The 11,671-nt window shown below is 41.7% G+C and overlaps 1 protein-coding gene across 2 annotated transcripts; it reads right to left on the bottom strand.

Moving 5' to 3' along the window:
• Positions 1-2,741: 2,741 nt before the first annotated feature.
• On the bottom strand, positions 2,742-7,702 carry NDUFA5 (NADH:ubiquinone oxidoreductase subunit A5). Of its 2 annotated transcripts, none has more exons than XM_039726948.1 (5): positions 7,653-7,702; positions 6,206-6,250; positions 4,339-4,455; positions 3,543-3,608; positions 2,742-2,974 (listed from the first exon to the last, which is right to left on the bottom strand). In XM_039726948.1, exons 1-5 carry the CDS (start codon positions 7,671-7,673, stop codon positions 2,873-2,875), a joined length of 351 nt encoding a protein of 116 aa, XP_039582882.1. In that variant the 5' UTR covers positions 7,674-7,702; the 3' UTR covers positions 2,742-2,872. The 2 variants fall into 2 exon arrangements, with proteins under 2 accessions (XP_039582882.1, XP_039582881.1); XM_039726947.1 differs by lacking the exon at positions 7,653-7,702 and adding an exon at positions 7,218-7,329.
• Positions 7,703-11,671: the final 3,969 nt, after the last annotated feature.

The following is an 11,671-nucleotide window of genomic DNA, read 5'->3' as shown; positions in this document are numbered from 1 at the left end:
GAGCTTATAGGACAGCTGTTTTAAATGTGACAAATACATCTTTAGAAGTAGAGAAAATAACTGAACAAGAAGAGAGTTCAGCAGATGTCTCGGGTACGGAATAATAGAAAGAATTCCAATAGTTGCTACCATATTCTGGCAAACTTCCTTCCCCCCCACCTCCAGTACTTCATGCTGCTCTCATTTATACTAGACTTTGTTTATTTTGGGTTTTTCAATTTTTTAGTTTATATCATTTTGATTCCTCTCAGGTGAGCTCAATGCTTATTACCAAAATCCATTAATTTTCATTACTCATGTGATAGCATTGGCCCTCATTCAAGTCTGTAATCCCTTAATATTTCTCCTGTGAAAATTGTGTTTGTTAACTTTTAACAAAGTCCTCTTTTGGAATGCCATCTAGTGGTTTTACTTAGGAAAAGACCAGCTTCTACCTTGGTCAAGACTGAAAAATCCTTCAAACAATGAAACTAAGTATTTTTCACTTTTTAAATTTTCAAAATCTAAAAAATTCTGTAATTATAGTAATAATGGGGAATCCAGTGCTAAATAAGGCAGTGAAAATAGCTTCTGGAGTGAATACATTGGGAATACTGTTTTTCTCTTCTATTGACCTACCCCCCAATACCATTGCATAAAATATGATATAAATTGTAATTAATCATTTATAATAATGATGTCACAAGTAAAATTATAAGCCTAAAAATGATGAAAAAACAGCTATGACCAAGTATGTTGTGTAAGTAGTGCATACACAAATGCTTATTAAACTGCAGATTTTTGTGATACAGCTGTATTCCTGTCTTTAAACTTGCAGGAATGTTGCTGATGGTCTTGAAAAAAACATCAGTAAAGGCAAACCTGCACAGTGCCCTTAGATCTAGTTTGGATATTTTAATTGGGATTTAAAAGATAAATCTCTAAACAGAAGCCTTCACAAGAATCATAGAATATCCTGAGTTCCCAGATTACCTAAAGGCAAACCTGCACAGTGCCCTTAGATCTAGCTTGGATATTTTAATTGGGATTTAAAAGATTAAATCTCTAAACAAAAGCTTACAAAATAATCATAGAATATCCTGAGTTCCAAGATCACAGAATATTCTGAGTTGGAAGGGACCTGCAAGGAACCATCAAGTCCAACTCCTAAATGAACAGCTCATGCAGGGACTGAACACACACCCTGGTGTGATTTGCCCCATGTTTTAACAGCTGAGCTAATCTCAGTGCTCAACCACCCTGTGGCTGAAAACCATTTCCTAATAGCAAACCCAGACCCCTTGTGATGCAGCTTCATGCTGTCCCCTTGGGTCCTGTCACTGGTCACCAGAGACGAGTCCCTGCTCTTCCACTTTCCCACGTGACAATGTTGAAGACCACAACGAGGTCTCTCCTCAATCTCCTCTGCTCCAGACTGAACAGGCCACAGTCTGTCCACTGACCTCAGCCACTCCTCATATGGCCACCCCTCAAGGCCCTTCACCAGCTTCTTTGCCCAAATTTGGACACTCTCTAAAAGCTCTTTATCTTTCTTGTGTGCCGAGTCCCTGCTCTTCCACTTTCCCACGTGACAATCTTTCTTGTGGTGCCCAAAACTGCCCCAGCACTGGAGGTGCGGCCATCCCAGCTCAGAGCAGAGCAGGACAATCCCCTCCCTTGCCCGGCTGGCAATGCCTGATGTACCCAGGACAGGGCTGCCAGGGCACTGCTCACTCAGATTCAATGTGCCATTTACCAAACCCCAGGTCTCCTTCTGCAGCACTACTTTCCAGTATCTCATTCCTCGGTCTGTTGCTGCATCCAGGGTTGCCCCATCCCAGGTGCAGAATCCAGCACTTGTCTCTTTAACTTCCTATGCTGATGGCCCATCTCTGTCATCTGTTGAGGTCTCTCTGCAAGGCTTCTCTGTTCCTCCCAAATTAGTGTCATCAGCAAATTTACTGAGTATCCCTTCTTGTCCTATATCTAAGTCATTAATGAACATACTGAAGAGCAGTGGGCCTAAGATGGAGCCCTGTGGGACCCAGCTGGTGACTGGCAGCCAGCCATGTCACCCCATTTACAGCAACATGTAACACTCAAGATGTGAAATCAACAATAGACCAATACAAGTCTACACAATGAGTCCTTAAGATCCCAGTCCCAAGGTTTGTGCTGCAGGTGTTATGCCAAGTATGGTAACCTACCTGTTAACAAGAAACCTGTTGTGCCATCAATGTCAGCAGCAGTTTTCTTTCTCCCCCTCACCTCTCCCATCTTCCCGGTACTTCCCACAAGCCAGAAATAGGGTTATGTGGGCAGTAGGGTCAGCCCCCTCACCTCTCCCATCTTCCCGGTACTTCCCACAAGCCAGAAATAGTGTTTAGTTATGTGAGCAGTAGGGACAACCAGTTCAGGACAGGGATTCAGCTGAAACCTAAACTCCTGTTCTTTTTGGGAAGCATTAGACCCCTCACTGCAGTACCTGCATGGCCACTAAGACCCTGTCAGGGGGTAGCAAAAATACACAGCCAAAGGTGGGACAAAATCAACATACTTTTCTACAACTTGGATTTTGATTTCAAGTGCCTGTAATATCTGTATTTTTAACATACAAATACAGATTATAAAAACAACTCAGCGTAAGGCAGAAGTACCCTGTTAATAAGAATGCAAAAAATTAAATAAACAAAAGGTTGTAGGAATGCCAGAATTTTCTTAAAACCATTTTTCCAAGAAATTGGCAGCAGCCTTTAGATTGCTAAATGTAAGTGGACAAAATATATTTTAATTATTATTTTAATTATCTTTAATTTAAAGACAACTGTCAGTAACGATAGGTTAATAATTAATTTCTTCTTTTTACTTTGAAGAGGTCACACCATTTTGAAAATTATATTGGCCATCTCCACTGATCAGAAGGAGGTTCTTCAACTAGAGGCTCCCATGGTTTCCACTGTATCATTTTTCTTGCCAGGGACAGCTCATTTTCAGCCTGTTAATAAACACCATACACAAAGTCTTAAATATTATACAATTGCCAAAATATTAAATTACCTCTATGTCAGTTAATTACCCCAGTGATGTCACTATCTATCATGATCACAGATTACCACAAATTTCACCAATAACTATCAAAGGAACTGTATGCTTTTGTGGGTTGTTTTTTAAAAAAAATCCCATCACCCCTAAATACCCAAACAGCCATTCTGTTCAGTGAGACATTCCCAATGACATGGTATTTTCCACTTGGTTTGGATTTTCCCCAATATTATTCAATCCTCTTCTGCCCTTTTCACTGATTTAGACTCTGTAAGAAGCAATGTAGGTATACATGCATATGTGTAAGCATAATACAAGAAACAGTTGTTAATTTGTTAGGTTTTAGCAGGGCCAACCCATCACTACATGACAATTTGTTTTCAGGGGTTTTTCTTCTGTTTGACTGTTTTGCAGCAAAGGAAGATACACAAAACTTCCAATTTTCTGAACAAAAGCTCAGCCCAAGGAGCATTAAAAAACACTGCCACATTTGTACTTCATCTCTGATTTCCCCTCTTTACCTGTACAATGACTTCTTCTATCTGACCACTGTTCAGTTTGTCCTGTAGCTTTTGCACATCAGACTCCTGTGTGTTCAAATACATACAATAAAATGTTTTAGTGAGAGTAGAAAGCCCATGAAAAGCATGAAAACAACACTTTAACCAGATCACACTCCAGTCCTTCTCAGAACTACTATTAAATCAGCTGGCTTATATAATTTCACATTATCAAAGAAATCTCACACTCATTTGTTACTGAGAAGCAAACATCAAACACTCAATAATAAATACAAAGAATGAATGCTATTTACTGACTCCAAAGAAGTATTAGCAGCTAAAAGCTTTAGTTTTTATCATGGAAAAAAGTCTTGTTCTTAGATTTTTACAGAATTATATGCAAGCTTTCAATTTTCACCTTAAATACACAATAACAGCATTGCAGAGTTTAATGTAATAAAAAGTGGTCATGAATACTGAAGGCAAGGATTATGCAAAGATACCACACTGGCAAGATCACATACTTTTTTTGTGCAAATGTGTGAACATTACCACTTTTCTATGAATCTTTCAAAAAAAAACCTATGTTTGCTTCTAATTTTCACAAAACATCAGCAGGAAATTAACAATTCCTTTTCATATGCCATCAAAACATTCCAGTTAATAACAAAAATAAACCTTGATACTTCAATTGTTTCTGAATTGATATCTGGAAGTTACATGTGCACCTGAGAAACAGCCAGGCACTCCAAAAATCACTTTTCTCATTCTACAAATTTATTTATGTGCAGCATTAATGAATTAGCAGTGTACTTACCTTTTTCACCAAATCAAATCTCTCATTTACAATCTGCTCGGTGTATTTCCTGTAGGCTGCATCCTTGGGAATGTTTTCCAGGACACCAAGGATTTTTGTGTACAGTATTCGCAGGCGCTGAAGTGATCACAAGACATGGTTAAAACACACAACTGCAATTATTGAGCTTCTTGTCCTATTTCTTGTCCTGCTAAACCCACTAAGCTACTATCTATACACAAAATGTGGTATTCAATCCAGAAGTGGACAATCAACTAATAATTAAGTCTGAGCCACTGAATTCCATCTTGGGTAAATCAGGGATTTATTAGGACTGAAAAAAATTACTGCTGTCACATTCCTCAAAAGAAAAAAAAACCATGAAAAAACAAAGACAGTTGCAATCTGAACACGATGCAAAATGAAAAAAACAGTAAAGGCCATGAAGTGCTCTTAAAAAAAATAAAAAGGCAAATTCATGTCTAACCCATCAGATACTGAAAATTTACGTGAGTAGATACAAAGAGATTATAATGGAGGTTTTTTTGTCACTTTTCCTCGTGTGAAGTTCTGAGTAACACACAATTCATGTCTAACCCATCAGATACTGAAAATTTACCTGGAGATTTTTTTGTCACTTTTCCTTGTGTAAAGTTCTGAGTAACACATAGATTTGAATTAAACCTGAAACTTTTATTGCTGGGTTTAAATGCAGGCATAAAGGACATATTGTGGTGAATAAATTCACACTTTTGTACTGGGTAATTGTATCTACCTGACAAAGAATGGATGTCCCATAGGAAAAAGAAGAAATAGAAGCAGATCACTAAAATAAGTACAAGGAAGAAAAAACAGGAAACAAAAAGAAGATTGGCAAACAATCTGAACTTCAACTAAACCATTGTCCAGTACTTTACTCTTAGCTTTAAGTTGCTGAAAAAAACCTAAAATGTACTAAGTTCACCCAGAAGGTGTCTGACAAGGCTGTAGACTGAGCTAGAATAATTTCTACCAAACAGCAGTGATTTTTTCAAGGGTTCTTTTTTACAGCATTCTTAAGTATTGGAGTCAAAAGCATTTTTGAAGTAGAATTGCTTATAATAAGAAATTTCAAAGTGGAGAACTTAAAAAAAATCACTGAAGTTGTTTCAAAGCTAATGGCCCCTGAATAAGCCTGATGTGCCAAACATACTTACACTACTGAGCCTGAGGAGGTAAAAAGAAAGCCACATATTGCTATCAGAACCACCTAATGCAGCTTCTGAGTACCACTGCAGTACTCATCCCAGGGCTTTGGTGTGGCTTTGCACATGGCTACTCAAAGTGGAGAACTTAAAAAAAATCACTGAAGTTGTTTCAAAGCTAATGGCCCCTGAATAAGCCTGATGTGAGCCTGAGGAGGTAAAAAGAAAGCCACATATTGCTATGAGAACCACCTAATGCAGCTTCTGAATACCACTGCAGTACTCCATCCCAGGGCCTTGGTGTGGCTTTGCACATGGCTACTCTATCATCTAAGACCAGGCTATCCCTTTAGTATAAAGTGTTTCAATTCTTCCTTACCCAGCAAAGCAGCAAAAATCTTTTTGTCTGTGAAGCAGGAATTATAATTATGAAGAACTGAATGCAACTTTTGGCATTACTGATGAAAAAGTCAAATATTGGTTCATAAAGATACTTATACTAGAGAGGTTTTTGAAATCAGTGCATGCCACAAAATGTACATGTGTAAAATAACTTATAGTGACATGCATTAAATCTTTATCATAGTGGACTATTTTCATTATTTCATTAAACTGGCACTGCATACCTACACATGCAAACACATCAAAAAACCTTAGAGCTCAGAGAGAGTTTCCATTACTACAGAACAAGACATGTTACATACCTCATGAGGGTTCTCAGCTACAGCCAGTCCTACAAGTCCAGTGGTCTGCAGAGAGAGCATAAACATACTTAACACACCTAAGCATCCATTTCCACACTAATTATTTTGCTTTGACTCAATATTCACCTGACAGGGACCACTCCATGACACCAGCCCTACCTCCTGCCATATGCCCACTACCCAGAGTTCCAGTACTCCACGAGGGAGCAGCTCACCTTACCGGAATCAGAATCATAAAATATCCTGAGTTGGAAGGGACCCACAGGATCATCCAGTCCAGCTGCTGCCCTGCACAGCATGGTTCCCAAGGGTCACACCATGAGCCCAAGAGCATTGTCCAAACACTTCCTGAATTCTGTCAGGCTGGTGCTGTGACCACTTCTCTGGGGAGCCTGTTCAGTGCCCAAACACCCTCTGGGTGAAGAACCTTTTTCTAACATCCAACCTAAACCTCCCTGACAGAGCTTCAGGCCATTCCCTCGGGTTCTATCACTGGTCACCACAGACATCAGTGTCTGCCCCATCTCTTCCCCTCATGAGAAAGCTGTAACTGCAGTATCTCCCCCCAGGCTTCTCTTCTCCAGGCTGAGCAGAACAATGACCTCAGGCGCTCCTCACAGGGCTTCTCCTACAAGCCCTTTAACATCTCCGTTGCCCTCCTTTGGATGCTCTCTAACAGCTTAGTATCCTTCTCAGACCGCAGGGATCAAAACACTCAAGGTGAGGCCGCCCCAGGGCAGAGCAGAGCGGGACAATCCCTTCGTTCGACGGCTGGCGATGCTCTGTGTGATGCGCACCAAGCAGCTGCTGGGGCAGCGCCGGCGCCCCCGGCTCCAGCCGCCCCCGGCTGCCGGGGAGGTGACCCAGGCCCTGCGCTGCCCGCGGCCTTTCCCTCGCATGGCAGGGTGGCCGCTCGCTCTCACCCCACGGCTGCGGCACTCCTTGCCCTCCCCCAGAGACGCCGGCCCCGCGCAGGAGCAGGACGCGGCCCAAGGCCCCGGCGGCGCCTCACCTTCCTCAGCGCCCCCGCCATGGCCGCGCTCGCGGCGCCCTCAGAGGACGCAGCGGAGGGCGCCGCGCTGCGCATGCGCCGCAGCGGCCCCGGCCGGCGGGCGGCAGCAGTGCGCGTGCGCGGGGCCGCTGTGGGCGCGGCTGCGGCGGAACCCCCAGGGCAGAGCAGAGCGGGACAATCCCTTCGTTCGACGGCTGGCGATGCTCTGTGTGATGCGCACCAAGCAGCTGCTGGGGCAGCGCCGGCGCCCCCGGCTCCAGCCGCCCCCGGCTGCCGGGGAGGTGACCCAGGCCCTGCGCTGCCCGCGGCCTTTCCCTCGCATGGCAGGGTGGCCGCTCGCTCTCACCCCACGGCTGCGGCACTCCTTGCCCTCCCCCAGAGACGCCGGCCCCGCGCAGGAGCAGGACGCGGCCCAAGGCCCCAGCGGCGCCTCACCTTCCTCAGCGCCCCCGCCATGGCCGCGCTCGCGGCGCCCTCAGAGGACGCAGCGGAGGGCGCCGCGCTGCGCATGCGCCGACAGCAAAAACCGCCCTGAAACAGAGCCAGGCAGAAAATAGGGAACTTAGTTAAGGACCTTGACGTAGCCACAGCGGGACAAAAGAGCAGTGAAAAGACAGTTCAAATTATTGGTAGAGGTGAACATGATGTTCATTTGAAGATCCAGTTGTTCCTCTGTTAAGTCTTACGCTTAGTTGCTAACTTAAAGCATGAATTTTGCATAGCAGTACTTTACACTAATTATGTTGTAAGTTTATATCTTATTCTGGACGAGTCTTTCTTTGTAATTAGTTTGTCCTGCTCTTGAGCTCTTATTTTTCATAACTAGTAAAGGAACTCCACCAGCTGAGTTTATAATACCTGATTTCTCCCTGGAAGCCAGTGCTTTGATAAAACAAGCACTTCCTCCAATCTGCAACTAAAGCAAAGTGGCTGATACAGCTCGTATCAGTGTTCAGAGTTTGTGTTCTTTGCAACCGCATTAGAAAGAGCTGGAGTTTCTTGCCTAGGTACTGAAATTCTTTCTCTTTCCCCAGTCTTTAAAAGTTCCTGCCTTTCTCTGTATTGGCCCAGCCCTGTGTTTTCCCCTTGTCTCTGATGGTCCAACCAGAGGATCAGCTCCTGATGGCACTCAGAGCCCAGCACAGACACGGTCAGCGTTGTCCCAGCAGAGGTTGTGAGTGACTGTGCAGGCAGCCTGAGCATGCAGGGTCCTTGCCACATCCCAACAATGGCAAAAACAGCCGGCCTTGCTGATGAAAATCTTTGGGAAATCAGTCTCAAAGTGGTACTGTGGGAAATTCTCCAAACTGGCCAAATCCCATTTCAAGCCATGATTTATTTTAAAATATAACAAAGCTGAAACCTACAAAGTATTATCAGTGTGCAGTCAACACTGACTTAGAAAACAAATAAACAAAAAAAACCCCAAACCACCCACACAGCATTTCACAGTTTATTTGCTTTACACTGGTGATTCTGTTAGGACTAGTATCCTATGCATTAATATTCAGTATGTAGGTAGCCTAGGAAGGCCTTGCTACAGCTCTTCATTCTGTATTTGTCTCACCAATGAGTTTATCTCATGGTATTGGATCTCAAATTGCCACGTGATGTGGTATATGTACAACAACAACTTATTTATTCTGCATGAAACATAATAGATGGATTTATATCTAGTAATTATGTATGATGGCACTTCATGCACAATGCATAATGTTATTAAAATATCTGAAAATCAAAACAATACCATGTTTGTAATGTGGGTATGCACTAATTCTGATGGTGTCCTGGTTATGTAAAGGAAATGAGAGAACTGAAAGTAAATAATTACAGCATTCGTGTTCTTGATATATATTATAAATACATATTTTTCGTTTTTTAATTAGATAAGAGTATATCTCATAGCCAGCAGCAGGACAGGATCTGAGCATTGTTTCTGTCTGCTTCTGTTATACTGGGGTTTTTTAGGGGCATGCCACCTTTAGTTAGGTCCCACTGGCCAAAGAAGTTGCAGTGAATATTATTTATCATCATTAAATGTTTTTGTTGATCTTACATTCAAAGATTGAAATGCATGCAATGCCTTAGTTAAGCTTACACTTTTATGGCTCTATAAATGCAAGTGAGTCAAAAGTCATGGAGGAGTTCACAGTAAAATTTAATTTCATTAGAACAATTAAAGACAAGATGGAAGTTTGGGGTTTTTTAAATTTGTTGTATGCCCTTATTGTCTGTTCATTATGGTAAGAATGATAACTAATTGGTTAAAACCAGAACAACACAGGTTTTGAATGAGTGATGTTTCCAGCTTCTTCCTCATCCTATGCCTGGGTTTGGCATGCTGGGTTTAGCATGCTGGGTAGTGCTGTTCTTGATCTTACTCTGGGATTATTCTGTATTTTCATCACTGCTGTCTGTGGTGCCATGCTTCCTCTTCTTTGTCCAGCTTCAAGTTATTAAACTAGTTAAATAAGTACTGTAATTGTCAGTCATTGAATCTATAAAGCTTTGCATCATGTCAGCCTCAGAGAGAGAGGTGAGTGTTTGGTGATGAAATATGGTGGGATCTGCAGCTAGCTGAAGGCTAGACCTTCTCAAATTTGTTGTGATTTATGTAAATATGCTCCCATGTGTTGTTAATGTAGTGCTTGAGAATAATTGGCAAATAATTAATTTTCTTAATGGGAGTTGTTTAACCAATGGGGACACAGATAATCTTATATCCCCAGACCTCGTGTTACATTTGATGAGATTTTAGAGAAGTCATGTGTAATACTTTCCTGAGGGTCGAGTCTGCTTATGTTACAGTTGTACAAGGTCAGACCTTAATTTATCTAGCAACTGCGTATTTAATTTTAGAAGTATCACAGGACACCTCAGCTTGCAGGGCACTGTTCCTGGCTGTTCAAAATTCAGGCCTCAGAGTAGCACTGGCAAGATAATGGGTTGAAATGGTGAGACTGTGCTATGCTCGCCAATTAAACTAGCAGAGAAATAGTTTAAAAAACTTAATACTTGAGAGACTGAGTCCAAATTTAGATTGCTAGTAGTTATTTTATTGCTATGAATAACCTCTGTGCCTGCCCAAGTGCCTTCTATTTAAAGAGTAAAGCTAAGATTGTCTAGTTTATTTTGAGGATAAGAAATTAGAATAACACTAACTCTCACATAACTTTATGTGTTTAAAAGAAATAAATGCTTGATACACTTCTTTCCAAGGAAAGATACAAACTTCCATGATTAGCAAGTAGTTAATATTTTTTCTAATGAGAACACAGCAATTTACAGAGAAAAACATTTTTTCTAAGTAAAACATCAAGAAGTAATATCCAGTTTTTCAGGTATGAATATAAAAAGTATCAGAAAAATATCAGGCTACTCAAAATGGTTTTTTAAGGAAAATATTCTTTGGAATATAAAAAACTAAAACTCATTTAGAGTAAGGGTTTGCAATTGTTTCCAGTGATCTAGTGTGTGGGTCTGGCAGTTGAGAAACTGCCAAGGGTGAATGGAAGAAGATTTTCCTGCTGAGCTTTTTAGGCTTTTCATTGCCACATCACGTAATGGAGCAGCGATGTTTCTGTTGCTGCTCAGTGTATCAGCCGTGCTGTTTTGTTGCCCTGTGATCCCTGTGGAACATCCATGCTTTGGTCAGCCCTTGTCAGCTCAGCACGGTGTATCACCAGCAGTGATAGAGCAGATCAGGCTCTCGGAGTGCCTGTAGACCCTTGGCAGCGTGTCCAGAGCTGTGGGGAGCTCTTTGCCTTGCACTGACTCTACCCTGCCACAGTTACTTCTAACCAACTTTGCCATTTTACAATATATGAACTTTTGTGGGATAAGTTCATTTGAAAATAGTACTCACAGCAATTTTGAAACACAGCACATCTGAGACCCTTCTGGTTAAGTTTGTGTTCAAGAGTTTTTGATACTTGTGATGAAATCACTCAGGGGAGTACAGCAAAGCAGGAGGAAGTTTTGGGTATGGAAACTGCATAACCAGAGAAAATTTTCTGTAGTGGCCTCTAAACTGGTTTATTCCTCTGATCTTTTGGAGAGAAAGAAGCCATAGAAAGGAAATACATTCCAATGAAAATAAAAGGATTTTATTACTAAAAAACTATCTTGCTTAGTGTTCCTAACTCTTCCTGGAAACACTGATGTTGGGAGCATGTTGATCATCTGGCATGAGTAGACCATATGTGAACATTGCTAAAAAGTCTTTTTAATACACTAAACTGACTTTTTTTTCAGAGAGTTTGCAGTGTGAGGGTCTGATCCAAGGCATGTGTAAATCTTCAGGAGCCATTTTCATTCAGGCTCTGGGGTAAATATATGATGGGCTGGAATATAATAATTCTCAACTTTCCAAAGGACAACAACTTCAGTAAGGCTGGCAGGGCATGAAGGTCCTTCCATGTGGATCCAATAGGGTGATCTTGATTCATTAAAAA

This window comes from Passer montanus, unplaced genomic scaffold, assembly GCF_014805655.1.
Source record: "Passer montanus isolate IOZ18808 unplaced genomic scaffold, ASM1480565v1 scaffold6, whole genome shotgun sequence".
In the NCBI taxonomy this organism is placed as follows: Eukaryota; Metazoa; Chordata; class Aves; order Passeriformes; family Passeridae; genus Passer; species Passer montanus.
The sequence above is the reverse complement of the archived record's forward strand: the minus strand, read 5'-3'. Positions and strand labels throughout refer to the sequence as shown.

Excerpts from the sequence above, each read along its gene's own strand:
- NDUFA5 (XM_039726947.1), bottom strand. The coding sequence starts at position 7,292 with ATGCGCAGCGCGGCGCCCTCCGCTGCGTCCTCTGAGGGCGCCGCGAGC. Across the intron at positions 4,456-6,205 it reads TAGCTGAGAACCCTCATGAG|CGCCTGCGAATACTGTACAC; the intron begins GTATGTAACATG and ends TGATCACTTCAG. Across the intron at positions 3,609-4,338 it reads GATTTGATTTGGTGAAAAAG|GAGTCTGATGTGCAAAAGCT; the intron begins GTAAGTACACTG and ends TTGAACACACAG.